This window comes from Cygnus olor, chromosome 7 (genome assembly GCF_009769625.2).
Source record: "Cygnus olor isolate bCygOlo1 chromosome 7, bCygOlo1.pri.v2, whole genome shotgun sequence".
NCBI classification, from domain to species: Eukaryota; Metazoa; Chordata; class Aves; order Anseriformes; family Anatidae; genus Cygnus; species Cygnus olor.
Window position 1 is genome coordinate 6,999,325 of NC_049175.1, and position 20,319 is coordinate 7,019,643.

Here is a 20,319-nt window from a genome sequence, read left to right on the forward strand (position 1 = left end):
CTGTTTTATACCATTTTAATTTTAATATTATTAGCAATAGGTAAAAATGACTGTGATCAAATATTTCTGGAACCTTGAGGCAGTTATAAATTACCATTTTTATCTATTACAATGTTTCATCTTTTGCTTTTTTATAAGTTATTAATTGGATATGAAATAGTATTTCATTATTTACCCATAGAATCAATAACACTTTGATAAATTATTAGATGCCTTTGTTCTGTGCTCAACATTCCTCTTGCCACCCTCATCATGTCAGAGTGAAGTTATCCATTCACTGTGAAGTTAAAAATGTCTTCCAGTACCAAAAATGTAATCCACTATGATCAATGCTACATGTAACAAGGATTTGTTTTCCCAATACAGCGCAGAGTAGTAGTTCAGATAACACTAGGATAGATTTTTATATCTGTTATGAAGTGACCCGTTGACAGTTCCTCCCCTGTTGTTAAAGCATTAAGTATATGTTCCAGCATTGCCAAAATCAACCACAACAGACGGTTACTTTCAACTTAATCTAACAACTGTAGCCTGTGAAAATGCTTGTTTAAGAGATGCCAGGACTTGAGAGAGAGAGTTTCGATACTAGTCTCATATGTAACTCTTTCAAAGCTTTTTCCCCACATGCTCTTCCTCATTGAGCTGTGCTTCTCTTATACCTAACTTATCTTCTATCGTTACTATGTAATTTCTTCTTGAATACTAATGAGACCAATGCTAGCATATTCTGTACCTTTTCTAACAGAAGCTACTTAAGTCTCTCAGTTTGTATGTTTTGAAGTGCAGGCAGGTTCTAAGCAGCCTAAGTAAATAGGTGTATGCACCATAAGGAAAGCGTAGAAAGTTTTGCACTTAAAGCACGTTGAAAACTGCAAATTCATATTACTCATACCAGAGGCAACACGTTCAAAACTTTAGAAAAAAAGAATTCGATTTTTTTCCCCATCTAATTTTTAGTTTATGCTAAAATATTAAAATCAAGAGATTAATCACAGCACGCTGTAGGAAAACAAATAAGTTTGGCTTAAAGTTTATACTACAATTGTTAAAAGCCCTTCAAGACAAGACAACAGTGGGCAAAATTTATAATGAACAGGGCAAATTCCTTTAATCTCTTGGCAGAATTACTGTTTTCAGGTGGCGGAGCAGGAGAGGAAATTAACGTAGGCATTTTGGCTGGATTTTAGGCCTCTGTTCCATAGATCCTGGCTCATGATACAGGACAGATGTTCTGTACATCCTGGCTCTTCGTAAACTGTTACAAATGCAGTAATATTGAAATATAACAAAAGCAGAGTTTGTTCATTTTTAAATGCCACTAGCAGAAGGAGCCATTTGTTTGTTTTAAAGTTTGGCAAACTCAAGTAACAAAGCAAAACTTTGTAAGCCAGGAGGCTTAACCTCATTAAAGCAAAACCTGAAACAGATTCTCTTAATTAGCAGTCATCAATTCCAATGTTTTGTTTGAGACCCATTAAAACTTCAGCAAATCTCAAATAATTACCCCAAGACATACCTAAGACACCGTATTCGGAAAGGGAGCTGTTGCACACAGTATAGGGGGCCTGCTGCTCCCAGAGGTGGTTCATGGGAACACACGTTCTCTTGTCAACTTCTTGATCATGAAGCACATGATGGCGATGGCTGCAAAGAATTGTTGAAACAAATCTGTTAGCTATGAAACCTTTGGGCTTTAACATTGCTACTTTCAAAGATAAACCTTCAAAAATGAATTCTAGAAAGTACACAAGCAACAGAATTATCTCTGGTTTACACAACGCCCTAGTTTGTTTGAAACATAGCAATATTATTGTCTAAATAGAATTGCTGCACCATTAAGGACTTTCACTGACTATCCAGGCTGGTTCTCAAGCACTCAAGGAAACTGAAAATTCATCATTACTGGAAGAACAGGGTTGGCCGCTAGGTGGGTCAGGTGGGTGTTATAAAACATATTAGACTGATAAAAGCCAAAAAACAGAAGGAAAAATTGTTATCAAAATGTTCCACTCTGCCTTCCTGGCAAATTCTATTATTTTTTTCCTTAAGACAACTGTTTGCTTTTTATGCCAAAAATATAATCTAATCTGATCTGAGTGCCAAGACGTGATGCAGTTGCATCCTCTTTCCTACTATTTCCATTCACACCATTTACAGTTCTCTGGAACAGCATTAATCAGCATTAGAATGGGGCACCAAGGAGCACTATGAAAACAAAGATGACTGAAGTAATTACTGTAATCCATTAACTCTCTGAGCAGACTAACTGAGTGAATCACACCAATATGTCCAGCTTTACGACCGCTAACAGAAGGACAGTTATTATACTAGTAACAACTACTGTGTGTTGTATAGCTGCCAACACTGAAGACTGAATCCTTTTGTATTTCCCTTTGCTATAATGAATGCTAGCAGAAGAGCTCTGAAATCTATTTAGAAGTCAACAAAATAAGACCAGGAAAAGAAAATCTCTGAAGACCAACACAAGGAGAGAGGCAGAAAGAGGAAAACAAACACACACACAAACAGCTTTTAAAGCAGAAATAATTTTCGACACTACCATTTTGGTTTCGTCATTCAGACAAAGATGAAAGGCCTAGACAGGCAATACACTTCTTGAACATTCAGTTTTGTGTTTCCTCAGCAAAAGGTGATTATGATGAGCATAGATGGACAGCCAGAAATACACAGATATGAAAGTCAGATTTTGCTGTTACAAAATTGTCAGTTTTACTGACATTATACATGTATATACATATATATATAAATCAAGCTTTTCTTGTTATGTGAGCTTTTTACTCCTTTTTTAAAGACTGAATAATAAAATCCAGACGGCACAGTAATCCTCAGCTAGCTTTTGCCCCTCTGAATAGCTTTTTGTTTTATTTATTTGTTTTATTTGGCTTTTGTTTTCTCTATATTGTTGTGAGCACAACTATTTTCATCTTAAAACATTGAGAAAGTCTGGACAGTAGCTCAGGAAAATCCTCTTGCACCAGTTAGAGAACTGAGAATAGAAAGGATTGGTATTCCTAAGACAAGTCTATAGGTGTGTGTTAGAGTTGACTAAGCACGCACCTGACTCAGGTAGTTAGCTTGCTGAACAATGAACACGTGTTCCTCTCCCAGGAGGTGCTCACAACTTTACAAGACCCTGGTACTGAAATCAAGGAGGATGAGGAATTGGAGGTTGGGAGGGGAGAATCTCCTGATTTTCAGTTTTGTTTTGAGGTCTTGTCTGAAGGATTGTGTTAAATTACCATTAGAATGGGAGAAAAAAAGAAGAAAGCCCAAAGGATTTGATACCAAATGAAGCTCAGCACAGAAAAGCCGCACCACAGAGCACTGCACCACAAAAGACAGACACCAAGATTTATTTCTTTTTTCTGCACGCATTAACAATGAAGCATAGTGCAGCTGCACGTTCATTCACCCCCAGCGATGGGCTTCGCATCAAAGGGTTCAATTAAATACATCATTAAGATTTTACTCCATGGAGAGTCAGGTAAGGCAGCAGAACTGTATATATTTTACCAAGTGATCAGATTCAGCATTCATTCATGCTCCACAGTCTTTAAGAGTTTCAGTACAAAGGATCTGGTTCCATTTAGAAGAGCTTTGCCAACTGGCAAGATATTTTCTCAGAGGATACCAGAGCTCCAAGCAGCCACCACTGCAGTGGTATTTAAACACTTCAGAATCTGCAGCAGCAAATACCCTCTGCTCATACTTCTCAGCAATTAGGTCGAATGTGGCTGAATTTTTACTTGAAAAGCAGAAAAAAATAATTTCCATAATTTCCACTTTTCAGCCATGTAAGGAAGAAAATATCTAAGAACTTCTGTTCTACCTTAACTACTATTCTTTAAAATGCTCTGTTTACAGACACAGGAGATCGACTGTCAGAAACAATGACATTAAGATTGATGCTGAATAGTATCAGCTTTCCCCTTCCCTCAAAAGGGCATATTCCTTAAAAATTGCAAATGTGTTTCTTTAAGTATGGGACAGCTTTTAAGAGTTATCTCAGTACTCACCTAAAAGTACCCCTCTCCACATCCTGTCCACTTAGTCGGACATGGATCCCTTCTTTCAGAAAAGAGCCAAAAGCCATGTATTCTGCTAAGGCCCAGTCAACAACCCTGTTCTTGGTCATTTCCAAGCGAGCTCTCAAAATCCGAGAAAGTCCTACATTAGGATAAAGATAAGAAATCAATGGACCTACTTTAGAGATATTTGGCATTCATATTACATTCACCATTCTCCCCACTGGCTACAGTAAGCTAGAACAGGAAAACCCATCAAGCTTAGATTGATGCTTTAAATCTTAGTTGCTGATCTACTGTCTTCATCAAATGCAGAATAACTGCAGCCAAGTTAAACACAGATTCAATTTGTTGATCATATTAGTTCTTCCAGGTCTGAACTGCTAGCAAAGTAAAATAACTTGCTTCCAAGGCAAAGGGTTGTATATTGTTCATACCTTGTTTTAGCAGAAGAAAATAAGATATGGCTGTCAGAAACTACTGAGGACAATTAAAATGACTCATGGTCAAATACTTCTTCCTAAATATTTATTTTCACATTTCTAGCACCAAGTACTGTTTTGTAAAAGACTGAAAATGTCATCTATTGAGTTCTTCTCTCTTTCTCACTCTCATTTTCTCTTGGCATTTGTCTTATTGGATTCTGGAGATACTACAAAGAGAGAAACGAGCAGAATTAATCAATATGATGAATATCAGACAAATAGGAAATTGTAGCAGCTGCCAATGGATTTTCAGTTGGTAAGCAATGGTGGTTGTTTTGTTTTGTTTTGTTTGTTTTTTTTTTTTTTACAGTGAAGATGTGTTTTGGCTCACCAAAGTATAAATTGCAACACTGTGACTTTCAAAGGGTACGAAAAAAACTTTGAAGTTGCATCCAGGTGCTTCCAGCTCTGAAGTTACATAAGCTTACTGAATTCAGTGTCACTTGACACCACCTTATTTTCACATCTGCATTGATGCTTCTGGCAAGCTGTTCTATTTGTTATTTTCCTATTCTTCCCTTTGTTAACTTTCCCCATCTTTACAAAAATCACCCTGCTTCCTCTCCATGTAAAACTATTCTCTTAGAAATTGTCTCACTTTAAACAAGAAAATCTTGAAAACCATCTCTTCTTTAGAACATACTAAGCAGTTGATAAAACAAAATAGTCTTCCAATTTTTTTTGAAAGACAAGGAGATACTAAACCATTTTTTTCTTAGTAGAAGGCCAAAGTACTTCAAAGGTACTTCATCCTCTTCCAATTCTAATTATCCCCAAATTTTCTCTCTCATGGCCTTTTAAACTGCATAAAAGAATCTAGCAGACCAAAGTTTGAGAACTATTTACCCAGGAAGAATGCTTTATGCTAAGAAGCATGAACCTATCTCATGTACTGGCAAATATTACTTAGAGTCAAGGATTTAATCAAGTTAATAGAGGCTGACTTACCTTTTTAATTAGAATGCCTAATACTAAATTTTATTGGCTAACTATAATTTCAAATTTATCAGTATCACCAAAGTGCGCAAACATGTAAAAGAGTTTTAAAGTACACCTGTTAGTTGTATGCGCTCAACGTGCTTGCAATTGATAACTAGGAATGCCTTACTCTCATTGCTTGTAGCAGTGCTTAGTTGTGCCAAAGGAACACAAACTCATGGAACATCTACAGCAGACACACTTTATTCCTCAATGGATGATTCTGGAGATGAAAGATTATCTAGAAATTTTACCCAGAAAAAAAAAAGTTCTCTCTCTTGATCCTCCATACATTCCCTATAAGACAATAATAGAAAAAAAGATCCCCAAAATGGCTCCATGCTTCCCCATGAAATGAACACGTCATTGTTCCCTGTAGAGCTGCTAGACTTCAACCTGACCAGGGATTAAAAGAATTAACTCAGAAGTCTGACACAATGCCAAGTACCAGTGAGACAGGTACATTTATCTTTTTACTACAATTAGATGCTAAATTGAGAATTAGATTTCTTCACACCAAAAGCTAAGACTTTCTGAGAAAAAGCTGGATTTGTGCTATCATCAACATTAACTGCTAAATTGAAAGGAAAACTCTGGCTGAATTTGGCCACACGAAGTTCATTCAGCTGTACTAAAATTAGGCTCATAGCATACCAGCAGTGTTGCCAGGTCTGAAAAGACCAAGCTCTATTCCTGAGCAGAAACTTGCCTAACTACAAGAAAAACATCCTGAGTGAATCCCAAATTAGCACTGGTTTTAGCATTTGTAAAAACCTTAATAGTGCTTTCTGAGATGGATATCTCACTTCCCAGTTAGTCCCAAAATGTGCTCTTTATGAGCATTTGATGAATTAAAGGATTATTAACTTAGCATTACAATGAGTTTTACCTCCCTCAGAGGAAAATCTGTTCTAATATGGTAGGGAACAGAAGTGGTGTGACATTGAAAGGATATTATATTGATAACAGAGTAAAACCTTAACTGTCACATTCTCCTTGCCCCTAGGGTGGAAGAAGTAAAATAAAAGACAAGTCACAGGCATTTTCCTCTTTGGTAAAAGGCCCAACAGCAACTTATTTGCAGAAATACAAAACCTGAGCAAGAAACGTTCCACTAGGAGAAACAAAGACTCCAGCTGACCTGAATGTATTTTGAAGTCTTTGACTGGCACTGAGCTAGCTACATTGCCAATGTGAGTCAGCAGGTCTTCTGAAATGCCAGTTGGAGGACAAGACATGCTCTTGGGTTCTCCATCCACGTTAAAGAATCCTAGAAGTAAAGAACTAGTGAGTTCAGGGAATGATTAAGAGATTTCTATGCTATATACAATTTATTTAAAAACATACAACTCTTAACAGACATTCTAAGCAGCAGCCTAAATCTGTTCTTCACCTTTCAAAAAGAGACAATCATTTCCATTTTCTGCATGACAAGAGTACTTGATCTTACAGGCACACCATGATCTGTTTTGTTTCTACTTTCACTCCCTGCAAATCAAGTCCAACTGTGTGGGCAGAGACAGGCAGTAAAAGGCATCTGAGACTTCAATCCCTCCAAGAAGGGAGCATGAGACATACTCCTCCCTCTTCCCAAAGGAACAAAGATAATATTATAGGAAAAACACCCCTCTAGTAAACCGAAGAGAGTGCTTTCTCATATAATCATAGAACAGAATGATAGAATGGTTGGTGTTGGAAAGGACATTAAAGATTATCTGGTTCCAACCCCCCCCCCCCCGCCATGAGCGGGGACACCTTCCACTAGACCAGGTTGCTCAGAGTCACACCTTATTTTCCACTTTTTTTTTTTTTTTTTTTTTAGAAAGGCTCCTCTTGCAAATTGATCTGGCAGAATGTTTTATTTTCTGTTAACACAGGCAAACCAAAAGTCACACACTTTATTTGAAAGAAACATTCACTGACGTACATTTAAGAGTACTAGACTTAACACTCAAACTAAAAGCACAATAATATTAACACTAGGATATATGAAAGCACAGTTCTTACCAGGCCAAGGTGAATCAAGCCAGTGCTTAATGTGTAGAATCTTATTATCCTTAGATCTAGTATATGCTTCTTCACATATTCTATCGTACTTTGCAATTTCTTCCTGTAGAACAAGAACTTGTTTTTTTAAACACCCTTTTATCTTACAGATGATATCTACCATTCAGTTATCTCTGAAGCAAGGCAGATGAATTTTTGCAAGGAAATAAAAAGCTTAAACTGCTTTTATTTCTTTATTGCTGGATACAATTGCCATTTCTACAAGGTGATCAACATGAACCTACAGTTGTACCTGTGAGCATTCAAATATCATCTCGCTGCTGAAACAGGATTCATTCACACATAATCACCTTCTACAAATGTCAGAATTTAGCCAAATTTTTTCTACTCTATATTTCATAGCACTTTCAGTCCCTTTGTTATAGGGACACTTATGTACATTTATGTGGGATTTGTTCCTAATTACATCATACAGCAAGAATTAAGTTAAGAAAATTACTGAAGTAATACCTCCATGGCAATAAGCTGTAAAACTTTGTATTTTACATGAAAACCAAATTGAAACAAAGTGTCAAAGGGTGAAGACTCAATCACAGTAAGGGGAGGAAGGTTTTTAAGCAATGACAGTTGTGTCTTCCTACTAACAGCTTTGTAAGTTCCCTTCAACTCTGTTGACATACTGTACCTCAAACTCTTGCAGTGTTACAGTCCCATCTGCAATCAGTTTGTCAGCATACTTCTTCAACACTGGCACTTGTTTATGAATCTGCTTGTACATCAGAGGCTGGGTGAACATCGGTTCATCCATTTCATTGTGCCCTCTCCTACGGTAACAAACCTACAAATGGAAAGATGGTTTCTGTTGGTAAAGAAAGACGTAAAATGAACTTTTTAAATTTCATAGTTCTACAGAGATTTAGACTTATGGTATAAAAACATTCATGGATTCTTGTGGGGTTGTGTGTGTTTTTTTTTAATTAAGAAACTAAAGGTCATTGAAATCAAACTATGTTTCTTTATTGGGTCTTCTAAGACACAAAAACTAAGAGAATGGTACATAAATGCACAGAATGAAAAGTTAAGAAACCCAAGACTTACTAAGTCAACAACCACATCTTTATTGAATGTGTTTCGCCACTCTGCAGCTACACTGCACACGTACATCACTGCTTCAGGGTCATCAGCATTCACATGAAAAATGGGAGCATTGACTACACGAGCAACGTCAGTAGGATATGGAGAGGAACGTGCCATACGAGGGTCTGTGGTGAAGCCAATCTAAAAAATTCCAGAAAATTCCATTAAAATGATGATGTGGGCATCTCCCTCTACTTTGCTTTGAATGCTTGATGTTTTCACTTGACAGTCATTTTACACAGCAGTAGTCTTAGGCTTTTCATTTTGGCTACTTACAGGAGTTTTTTTTTTTCTTTGCTCCCTCAAAAACTAAACAAAGCAAACCTAATTCAGTTAATTGTTACAAACTGAATGAAACAAATGTAGCTGGTAAAATATTATCCAGTCAGAGTTACTACATACTACAATCATTTCAGGAACATCCTAGCCATTGTAACGAATAGAGGGGACAGTGCATCGAGCTAAGAAACAAGAATAAAAAAATACACTAGCGACTACTTGGCACACAAATTGATTGGAAAATGCTCTATTTATTACCTGGTTGTTGACAACAACATGAATAGTGCCATTCGTGGTATAGGATGGAAGGTCACTAAGATGAAATGTCTCATACACCACACCTTGTCCTGCAAAGGCAGCATCCCCATGTAACAAAATGGACATAACCTAAGAGGGAAGATAATACACACAAACATACACATATTTAAAAGCAAAACTGAAATTTAAGCTTCTCAGCAGGATTTCTCTACTCCATGTTTCTGTAGTGCTTATAAAATAGAATTGTATTTTTATAATAAACCATAGACTTGTCAGCATTCTGCTGCCTTTGTTGAGTTCCCAAATGAGGTAAGTTTTAAGCCTGCTTCCTGAAGTTACCCTTGAGGCAACATGTTAAAAGCTTTATCTAGTTCAATGGGTGCTATATCCCTTCTGTGAAGCAGAAATGGAAGAAGACTGCAATACAAAATTATCAGTAAATTATTTTTATTAAAAATACTTTAAAATGTACCAGTAAGACTTACTGCAACATTAAACAACCCTTACCTTTTTCCCTGCTGTATCCCCTCGATAAAACTGTTCAGCTTTTGTCTTCCCCTGCACAACAGGATCAACTGCTTCCAAGTGCGAAGGGTTAGCCATCAGGGACAGAGTGATTTTCTTGTTTGTTGCTCTGTTGATCCTCTCATGGTACATTCCCAGATGATATTTTACATCCCCAGATCCCTAACATGCAAGATGTAGTCACAACTCAGGAATGTTATTCATACAAACTGTATCTAACTATGCCTAAAAATTCTGCTTAATTCTGTTAAATGGACTTCACAAACAGACTGCATCCCATGGTATGGACCCATATTGGAGCAGTTCGTGAGGAACTCCAGACTGCCATAAGCCCAGGTAGAATCAGTTTGGGGAGGAGCAGAAGAAGAGAGTGACCAGGACAGAGCAGCAGAGATGAAGTGTTATGGTCTAACCAGCACCCCCTTTCCATGTTCCCCTGAGCCACCTGGGAGGAGGGAGTGAAAGAGGGAGGAAAGGGGGAACTGTGTTTTTATTTTGCTTTTAGTTCTCACTGCTCTAGGCTGTTAGCTGGCAATAAATCACATTGATCTCCCTGTGCTGAGTCTGCTTTGCCCGTGATGGTAATTGGTGAGTGTCCTTATCTCAACCCACGAGCTTTTGTTTCATCATATTTTCTCCCCCTGTTCTGTTAAGGAGGTGGCATGAGAGAGTGGTGTGGTGGAGCTTAGCTAGTTACCAGTGTGAAGCCACAAATACTTACAGAATTGATACCCATTTCCCATACATAAAACAAAGAAAGATGCCTAAAGATTACAAACTCTGTTATATGATGTGGAACTGACTTATCTACAATCATCCTTTAGGCTTTATAACTAAGACACCTTCTGCATGTTACAGCTACAGTATAGTCTTTAAATTTGTTAATTTCAAATCATATTTCTCAAACTAGAGAAAAAGACAATGCATTTCAGCAGCTGATAATGCTATTATGATAATAACTATGACCTAAAATGACTAAAAATTACCTTTAATATTGATCACTCTATGTAGATGTATTGAAGAAACATCTTACCTCATCAGCTGCTTCAAGTTTGGGATCAAACTGACAGAAGATCTGCTCCAGCTCTTTTCGGATGACATTAGCCAATACATTCAGCCTACCTCTAAAAAAATCCAAACACAAGTATGCCTCAAAAATTGTAATAACAGAATTAACAGTATAATTTTTTTTTTAAAAACAGACACCACCTCCATCAGAAATTTGCAATTCAGAAGTTCACTTTAAACTCCTGAACTTCAAATCCTTCATTCTACCCTTCTCCATCCCATTGCAAAGTTTCTCCAATGCATTCCCACTGACAGCCCATAACACCTACTTATCCAAGTATAAAAAAATAATTTTGTAGCTATCTAGCAATTTTAACATGATAACATTAATAATTAAGACAGACTGCAAAAGTAAGAGAGACTATCTCACCCAGCTTTCTCTGTTCTAGACTCAATGGGGTAAATATCATGGCTGCTGCTACACTTGTTTTCAGCTTGAAAGTACACTGAAGTCAGTTTCATTTAGCATTCACCTGTGAAGCCTGTAGCTTCTCACTGATATACTGTTACAGTTCTGTGTTCCCATTAATCACTATAACTATCTCTTGCTTCCCCAGCTTCTCTAGTATCAACTTTGTTAATAAAATTCTACTACTTAAAGCCTGTCTTAAAATGCAAGTCCATTCACTGCGGGGCTTCCATTGACATTACCTATGAGGCATCCCCATTATAACATATTCAATTCCCATTTCACTGGATTTATCAATGATGGTCTTAAGTGCAGGAATCATTACTTCACATCCTTCCAAACCAAATCTCTTCTCGGAAGACCACTTGCGAGCAAGGAAATCTTCAAATCTTCATCAAAAAAAAAAAAAAAAAAAAACAAGAAACAAGAAACAGTGTTTGCATTAAGAAAATGTAACAAGTATTGTCAAAATCTTTTATCAAGTAAAATTGCATTACCCTGTTCTAAAACATCTGTGAATACACATTTATAGCCCTCTGGTGGAAAGTCACATGCTGGGGGTGGAGAAGACCTGGGACAGAATTAAGTCTTCCTCCTCCATCTGAGAAATATTTACCACAACTTTAAAACAATTCAGATGGGAAGGAGAGTCTCCACCTCAGACAAAATTCACTTCCCAAGTTAAACTCCGCTCGTTCCAATGTATAACCCTCCCCAGCAAAGAAGTCTCCTCTATGAATTGAAAAAGGCACAAGAGAATCTGTATTTGCTGGAAGTAACAAATACTTGAAGAAAACAGGAGCAGAAAGCATGCCTATTTCAATGACAGAGCTCCACAGACTATGTGAGGCACCGGCTGGTAACATGCCAAGAACAAAGACACTGGAATGTCTGCCTCAGCTGCAGCTGGGGATAGATGTCCATCTTTGACAATTCTCTGCTTTTTCATTCTTTAACGCATTTGGGCCAGAGGCAATACAAGTGGTTAAAAAGTACCTTTTAACAAATGCTGAAAGGGTCATATGTTGTAAAGCCTGGAGATACAAAATGCAAACAGAATACATCTTCATGAAAATAACTGTATTAGTTACATCATCTTTGCAATGTTGGGCTTATAACACTGCCATAATCCATTAGTATTTGGCTTACTCCTCACTTAGAATGATGACATTTACCTCTTTAGGATGAAATTGTAAACAAAATGAAAGACTCTCCTTCGCTAACCCATGAATGCCTTTACAATTCAGGCATCTAAGCAACAAGCCAGATCCTCAGCTAAAATATGCTGCCATAATTCCTCAGAAGTCAGTGAGGTTATGCCAGTTCATATAAACTGAAAGCGGGGTCCTATGTGAGCAGCAGGCCCTACAGGGCAAACCAAAGTGGTGGTCGAACACACCGTTTTCCTTCTCCTTGTAGCTGCCAGTTAAGCCAGTACTGCACAAGTAGAAAGTTCATCATTTGAGGCAGGCTGTCACTAAGTGTGTAAAATTACAATATTTCCTAAGTCCCCCATATGCCAGTGTGAGTTCAGAAGGGCAGTCAGCTCTGCTGCCGCTGCATGTATTCGGTACCCAGCAAGGAGCAAGTCTGATGAAAGGCAGCTGCTGACAGAAGGGGGAATTTGGAAAGACTTGACCCTGCACAGGTGTAAGAAGATGCTCAGACCAGACTACACGATCATCATCTCTCTTTGACATGTTGATTGATGCACACACATAGAAGCTCAAAATATTCAGTAAGTGTTTTATGGGAGGAAGACCCTTTGTTCAATAAGCTATACGTAAACACCACAAAGGATGAGAAACCTTACTGTAAAACGCAGTTTCAAGTACCTAAGTATGTAGTACTTGGAAGTAACATTTTTAAGAACAGATTCTTGAGCAAAATCATTGGGCTTTACAAAGCCACTATTCTCAGGAGCACAACCAATTGTTCACAAAAACAGTTTTCTTGATCACTTTCAGACAAAACAAGCATGCTATAGATAGATGGATAGAAACTTGTTTAAACTTTTTTCTTCCATTTTCAGCAGACAATTAATTTATCAGGAGAATAACATTTGGCTCCTTCATGGTACTAGAAACTGAAGATCTTTCCACAGCTTGGACAGGCACGAATAGCAGCAAAAATGCCTGTCTCAGGATAAATGGAGATGGTTCATACTGAGGGCTTGTTAAACAAACTTACTCAAGTGCAATAATCACTTGGCTGTTAAGTGACTTTTTTTTTTTTTTTTTTACACTTCTGTTTAAATTTAACTTTTAGCCCAACAAACAATCTTGTTATAATACTGGCAAACAAAATGCCTGGCAAAATATCTTCCAAGACCTCCAATGGATACTTCATTTTGAAGTATTTGAACAGAGAAGCTTAATCAAAAAACATGCCTTCAAATATTGTTAACTCTTGTGTTTATCATATATGCAAACTGTTTCAAAATGTAAGAACTGGAATAAATCTCATGCCTGAGAAGAGAACCTTTTTCTAGGGAAGAAAGGGTAATTCAGTCTCTGGTGATACAGTATTTCTATACAGATAGCCACAATGGGAGCAATCAATGAGCTGTTTCCAGACATGCTTTCAGATATTGCAGAGAACAAAATTCTTGCTGCGAGGTCATGCAACAGTACAGCACATCTTGGTGTACCTCAAAAGGCAAAGGGCAAAAACATGACTTGAAATAACATTATGTCTCTCAAATCCAGTCCCAACTTGGCACAGTTTTCCAAAGAGACCGTTAGCATCCCAGTGAGTCAAACAAAGCTCACGTCAACATTTCACCCATCTACAAATCCTCCTTGAGCTGACAGTTAGGACAACTTCTTTTGATGACATGCTACCAGAAATATATACAGTACTTACCAAATGTCAGAAGATCAGTATCCAAAGTCGTTCTATTTTCTGAAACAGGTTATGAGTCTTTAACACATAGGAGTAAGATGTTTCAACTAGTCTGCTGAAACACTTTTTTCACAGTTTTTCTCCAAAAGCTAATGAAAACATTGCCAGATTCACCACTAAAGCCTGTGCAAGTGTTAAAGTGCACAGCCTTCCTTTTAAGAAAATAGAACGTGAAAAGTCATTACATAGACCTTGACATACCTCACAGTACACACTTTGCCTTGACATCGTGGCCAGGTTAACTACATTCACCTGTACTCCAGATTTCATTTAGACTCTTCACCTCCACATCAGCAGTTTATTGAGCCCACCAGCTTCCCACACCGGATTACACCCAGCAATCACAGCGCGGTTTCCCAGCACCACTCCAGCATACCTCATTGAGCGCACCAGCCTTGCCAACAAAGTCCTTTTTTCCTCATTAGTAAACTTCATAACACCTGGCGTCTCAAACTTCTGCCGGATCCACTGGCACTGCTCCACGTCATTGATGAACATAAACTCCAAGCCTATGTGTTGGCAGTAGGTATTCTAGGATGCCAAAGCACCAATACAGAAGCTTTAGGAATTAACTGGCCATGAGGAAGCAAGCATATTTTTAAAATTATACTTTTTGTTACTCTTCTGAAAGCTATCTTTCCCACACTAGTCCTATAAGCAAACAAATATTTTAATGAATTCAGTTTGCATGCCAGTAAATTAAAGTTTTCTCTACAAAGCAACATTTCAAAAGTTGTGATGATCCAGCATTGTGCAATACTTTCAAAATAGGCCAATGTATCTGCCTTAAACTTACTGACATGTTTCACCTAATTTGAAACTTTTCTTACAGGCATAGCAGTCTTTTCTTATACGCAACAGCAAAGATTGAGTGATTTATCAAAATTTATCCTGTCTTTTTAAACTGCCACCTAAAGTCAAGTAATAAAGACAATAAGAAGACAGCTATAAAGCCTCATGCAAATTACCTGATAGCTGTCAATTTTCAGAAGGCTGAAAATCCAAAAAATAAACCAAGCTGCTCAGACCAGAGAAACAAAAGAAAAAATAGCAAAGACACTTCAAAACTTTTATCTCCTATTTTTTTCTTACTTTAAAAAGAACACTTCACCCAAAAAATGTGTTCAAAATACAGTCAATAGAAAAAACACTGTGAGTTTGAGTCAAAACCATTCTGAATGCAGTATATGCTCTCTACTACCTCTAAAAAGGAATTTAATGTTAACTTCAGTGGAAAAAAAAATCTAAAGCTCTGGCAAGAGGAGGGGAAACTGGAAGGTTATTTCCTCTTTAACACCAATCAGTTTCTTGAGGCTTTTAGATTTTGCTATTGATTTTCTCCATTTATTTGTACATTATGATTTTAAGGATTTTCTTGAAAACTGCTGCACAGACATGCTGGAAGTACAAAAACCAAAAAGCAAATATAGAGCTCTAAAGCACAACAGAAATGTGCCTGTGCATCAGATAAGCAGCTATAACTGTGGGTCAGATGTGCAAGTCAACACATTCCTTTAGTAACTGTATGCAAGTGTTTTATCTATGATAGGAAACACAAGTACTAAAGGTTCTACTCCTTTCAAGCAACGTAAGCTCTTTTTGCAAAACTAGGGCCTAAAATAGTATTCTACCATATTCACATTTTTATACTCATCTTTAATCTATGCAGTTCAGACATCCAGTCAATGAAACTAATGGAGCTACCATCTCTAAAAAACTGTTCAAGGGTTATTTTGCTGTCATTTGCTGTATTAATAATTGTCAGTTCTTTGTGACTTACAACTAGAAAAATGTTCACTTGTCTTGGGATCTCAAATCACAAATCAAAGATGTCACACTGACCTCCAGCCGTTTGATGATCTCTCGTAAAGAAAGACTGTTCTCATTTCCTCCTATGAAAGTGGTTGTAGGCAGCTGAAAGACTTTGTCCAAATCCGATTCATGTAAGCCATAAAACCCTACAACACGTGCATTATCAATTAGCAAAGCAAGGTATGAAACAAAAATGAAATTAGAATTCTTTTTCAAGCCACCACAAATTGAAGTTTAATAAAGAAATATTAAAAAAGAAGGATACAGATCAAGAACTGAAAATGTCAATATTTTGGATGAATCCATTAGTACAATGAGCTGGATTCAATTCTGGAATTTAAAGAAATGCGTTCATTAAATAGTTACTGTTACATAAAGAGTACAAGACTGATATCAATGCAAGTTAAAGAGACTGCATGACAATGTTAAACTTGAATGGAAAAAGGAAAAATAGCTTCTTAAAATTGTGTGTGTATATATGTATCAAACTTAAAATACATTTTATAAAAAAATATTTACATAGAGAGAAATTGTGTGCACATGTAAAAATATTTAAAAGTATTTAAATATTAAAAAATAAAGTTTCTCTGTTTTTATTTTTGAATGCTTTATCTTGATTCAAGATATGTTGCAGGCATCCACTGATCTGACAACCAGCACATAACTCTTAAATCAATGTATAATAGTGCTCTGCATTCCCTTTTAAACTTATTTCTTGAAGATAAAAGACAAAAAAGCAATTTAAAGATTAAATAAGTATGGAACTTAGCATTTAGAGTTGGCGTCAGGCCAAAGAACCGTGTTGCCATCACTTTTACTATACAGCATTTTCAGTAATAACACATTCTGTTTTAAAGTTAATATATTTTAAAATAATATATAGTAAAACAATACATTTTAAAGCATTGAATCTGAAGTGACTAAAACAGGTGTCTGTGTACCACCTTGTCTTCTTTCTGGCACTATATTTGTTTTTTTCAAGACCAAATTAATTCTCTTTTTCTATAACACACACATACACAAAAATGGGGAGCATAGTTTTATTTGAAACAAAGTAGTGCTACCATCCTGTATTATTCTTCTCTGCTGTCTTTCTGTCAGGCTTCACAGGCTCCTCATACTGTGTCATGCAAAAAGGCATATACAGGCACACACAGGACATCTGTGCTTCATACCGTAGCAGTGCATATTTATGGAAGCATCACTTCATGTTTAAAGAGATACAATCTTACTGAAATCCAAGAGCTACTAAAAGCAATTCTAGAAATTGAACTACTTATTTGGCAGGTACACCTGTAACTACCTGCATTTTAAAAGAAACTCCCAGAAGAAACTTCCTACCATGAAGTTTCTAGAAGAAGAAACCAGAAGATGAGACAAAGAAAATCAAACACGAAACCAAACACTAAAATACTTTCTGGACTATCAGGGGCCTTTCGCAAGTTTTCTGCCTGGAACATTCAAGGATTTTTGTGTCAGACAGCATTTGAAATACTTCTTTTTCTTTCTTTTTTTTTTTTTTTCGTGTTCCAAGACTAGGTTAGAAATTGTTTCCCCTCACAAAATGAAATGTCACCTCAGTTACCACACTCTGAGGCACATCCCTCCCGAATCATTCACAGTTCTAGCACATTTTTCTGGTGCTCACGCCTTCAGTATGATCCCTTTTGGCCAGTCACAACACTGCACTAAGCTATCTGCAAAATTTAAAAAAATTTGTACTGACTTTCCAACAATTACCCATGATCTGAACAAATTATCTTTAGTTAGTAAACGTCCGTTGTGTTTTCTAGTAGGTACTTCCCTTTAATTAAAACCGACAAACTTCAAAGTGAACCTTGATTTGTTCAAGCAAAAAGCACCTCTGCCCTTAAAGACTTAAGCACTCTACTACTGCCTTTGAACAATCAAGGGTCAGAACTGCTTCTTTCCTACCACCAGAAACAGAAACCACAGAAGCAAAGAGGCAGTAGATGTACTTACAGCAAAACTAAGCAGAACTTGTTTTATCTATTGCTTGCACTATGTTTTATGTAAGGTCCAAAGAGCTTGCCTACATATCAAAGAAAAATTGATTCACTGTCCTTAGCAAGTAGAATACCCCCTTTTAAGCAAACCAGGTGGTTTAAAAAGTAGAGGGAAATCAATCAGATGTTTCTTTATTCAAATAGAGCTGGAACAAAGAAACTGATCGGAACAATTCCTCAAAGAAATGCCCTCTTACCAACCAGAAAACCCCTTGCAAAAGCAGATCCCAGTGTAGTATACTCTTCCAGCAGCAAACTAAAATGCTCATTGTTGGATTACACACAATTCAAAAATTCTACGGTTTTCATGTTTTCTTCTGAAAACTTCAAACAGACTTCTTGAAGTCTAACAGAAGGGCTAAGTAGCAGAGGCTAGAATCCAATTTCGGCATGACACATGCCAAGTTCCCTCACTCACAATTTTGCTTATTGTTTTTCATATTGATAAGCCTTCATATGTCCCAGGTCATAACAAATATCAAGCATAAAGGATACGAAAGCAACTTAGAAAACCAGAATCTTGGCCTGCTGTATTGATTAGTAATAATGTCTGGTGTGGTTAAAAAAATGGAGGACTTTTTTTTTTTTTGTGTGCTAATAATCATTATTCATGAGAAGGAGAATTCACAGGAACCTTACCTGCGATTCTGGAGCTGAAATTCCATCATCCTGAATTCTGAGCCTCCTTACAGAGACACAAAGAACTACTTTGTGATATCATCAAGTAGAAAAAGTAGAAGCCTCCCTGAAATGTCTTATTCAATCACTTCAACCCAGGAGACAAAAAAGACAAGTAACTATTGCAAATAATAAGGCATACAGTGTACTCACCAAGTTTATCGATCGTAGTGATTAAGTCAGATGGAACAAATGAATCCAAGTCTGCATCCAGAATCCCAAGAGGATCTAGCTGAGCGACATGATGGCCACGGATCTGACAAAAGGAAGAAAGCAAGAGAAAAAAAATCATGCTAATAAAAGTCAGACAAAGGGAAAAAGTCACCAATATCTCTCCAAAGCATGTAGATAGGCCACAAAGTCCAAATAAGCAAGCACTACTAAGGTCAAGAGAGAGTCAGATTTGCAAATTTTTCCCCTAAGAACACAAAATAAGCATTATATCTTAGGATATGTACACTATTTCTATTAATAGCTGTTGACTATACATTAGGATGCAAGATTTAGTTTGTCTGGCACACAATTTAAAGTAGAATCACACTGAAATCTAAGTAAAGAAACGGCTAAAGATGGTAAAATGTAAATCTCTGGGCAAAATTAAGAAAAGATGACTAGTCTATAAATCACTTGCTATTTCTGCCACTTTGTATTTTTGTCTGAATCCTTCTATCAGCAGCTGCAGAATAGCAAAATATGGCATTGCTGACTTAAAACACGGATTGATGAAAAAGAAATTTCTATTGGAATTGAAGGGATCAGTCTTCACGAGCCTGGTTCCATATCACATAGCAACATCCATTTTCATTCAAGGAATTTTGGAAATTTCATCTGGGATATGAATGATATTCAAGACATCAAGGAACATACTCTGGGGAGTTCAGTCACCTTTCTGTTAGCAGAATTACCGGTGTCAATGTATGCCACAAGCTGCTATAGATTAGCGCCTTATATTAACGTGCGACATTACTGCTGAAGAAACAACGAATTGATTCAATAGAGCCACACAAGTTTTTTGTTTTATACAATCTCTCTTGCGCATGAATCAAATATACCAAAGTAGCTCATTAGAAGTTTTTTTTCAATGAATACATTACTGTTTTCTCCTTATTACTTTTCTTTTTAAGGACAAAGTTCACATCACCTGGATAGATTTTCATTCACACTGTTAATATACTAATTGTCTCTGGGAAAAAAATATTAATAATAAATTACATCACACAGTAATAGGGAGTGATGAAAGTGTGGCTTGTTTACAAGAAGTGACTTACAAAAACACTATTCAGATGTTCTACATTTGCAGGAGAGTTTACAACAAAATCCATTCCACTCGTAAGCAAACAAACCTAACTAAGGCATCTTTTTTAAAACCACCAGACCTGTAAATTCAGTCTGGCCTCTGAGATTCTTTGCATCTCATGAATCACCAGCAATAAAGCTCTGACAGGCCAAATGATGCCCACGGCAACATCTGTGCCACCTCATTGTTTACAGCAGCACACAGTCTATCTGACTGGAACTAAGCAAACAATTCTGTCTCAAGCATCATCAACAGGAAAGAATTCACCTCCCTAAGCTACATCTGCTGCGCAGTATTAGCAGGAAGACGAGTATTAGCAAGAATGCCAAAACCCAAAAGAGCAAATCAGTAAAGCGCTGTGCCAAATTACATGCCAGGAGCAGTCAGGTCTTTTAGTAAAGCACAGTAT

General features: G+C 37.0%; 1 protein-coding gene across 4 annotated transcripts in view; it reads right to left on the reverse strand.

The window, feature by feature from the left end:
* Positions 1–20,319, reverse strand: part of OGDHL (oxoglutarate dehydrogenase L) — a 56,548-nt gene that overhangs the window by 19,737 nt on the left and 16,492 nt on the right. For 3 of the 4 annotated variants that reach the window (XM_040564022.1, XM_040564023.1, XM_040564024.1), the window contains exons 4-16: positions 18,767–18,869; positions 15,939–16,054; positions 14,473–14,627; positions 11,435–11,581; positions 10,749–10,839; positions 9,698–9,877; positions 9,191–9,319; positions 8,615–8,794; positions 8,202–8,354; positions 7,517–7,619; positions 6,651–6,779; positions 4,038–4,188; positions 1,517–1,644 (exon numbers count right to left, since the gene is read on the reverse strand). In XM_040564022.1, the coding sequence (XP_040419956.1) occupies positions 1,517–1,644; positions 4,038–4,188; positions 6,651–6,779; positions 7,517–7,619; positions 8,202–8,354; positions 8,615–8,794; positions 9,191–9,319; positions 9,698–9,877; positions 10,749–10,839; positions 11,435–11,581; positions 14,473–14,627; positions 15,939–16,054; positions 18,767–18,869 (1,765 nt within the window). Of the gene's footprint in view, positions 1–1,516; positions 1,645–4,037; positions 4,189–4,547; positions 4,699–6,650; positions 6,780–7,516; positions 7,620–8,201; positions 8,355–8,614; positions 8,795–9,190; positions 9,320–9,697; positions 9,878–10,748; positions 10,840–11,434; positions 11,582–14,472; positions 14,628–15,938; positions 16,055–18,766; positions 18,870–20,319 lie in introns of those variants that run through there. The other variant, XM_040564025.1, reaches the window with a different exon arrangement.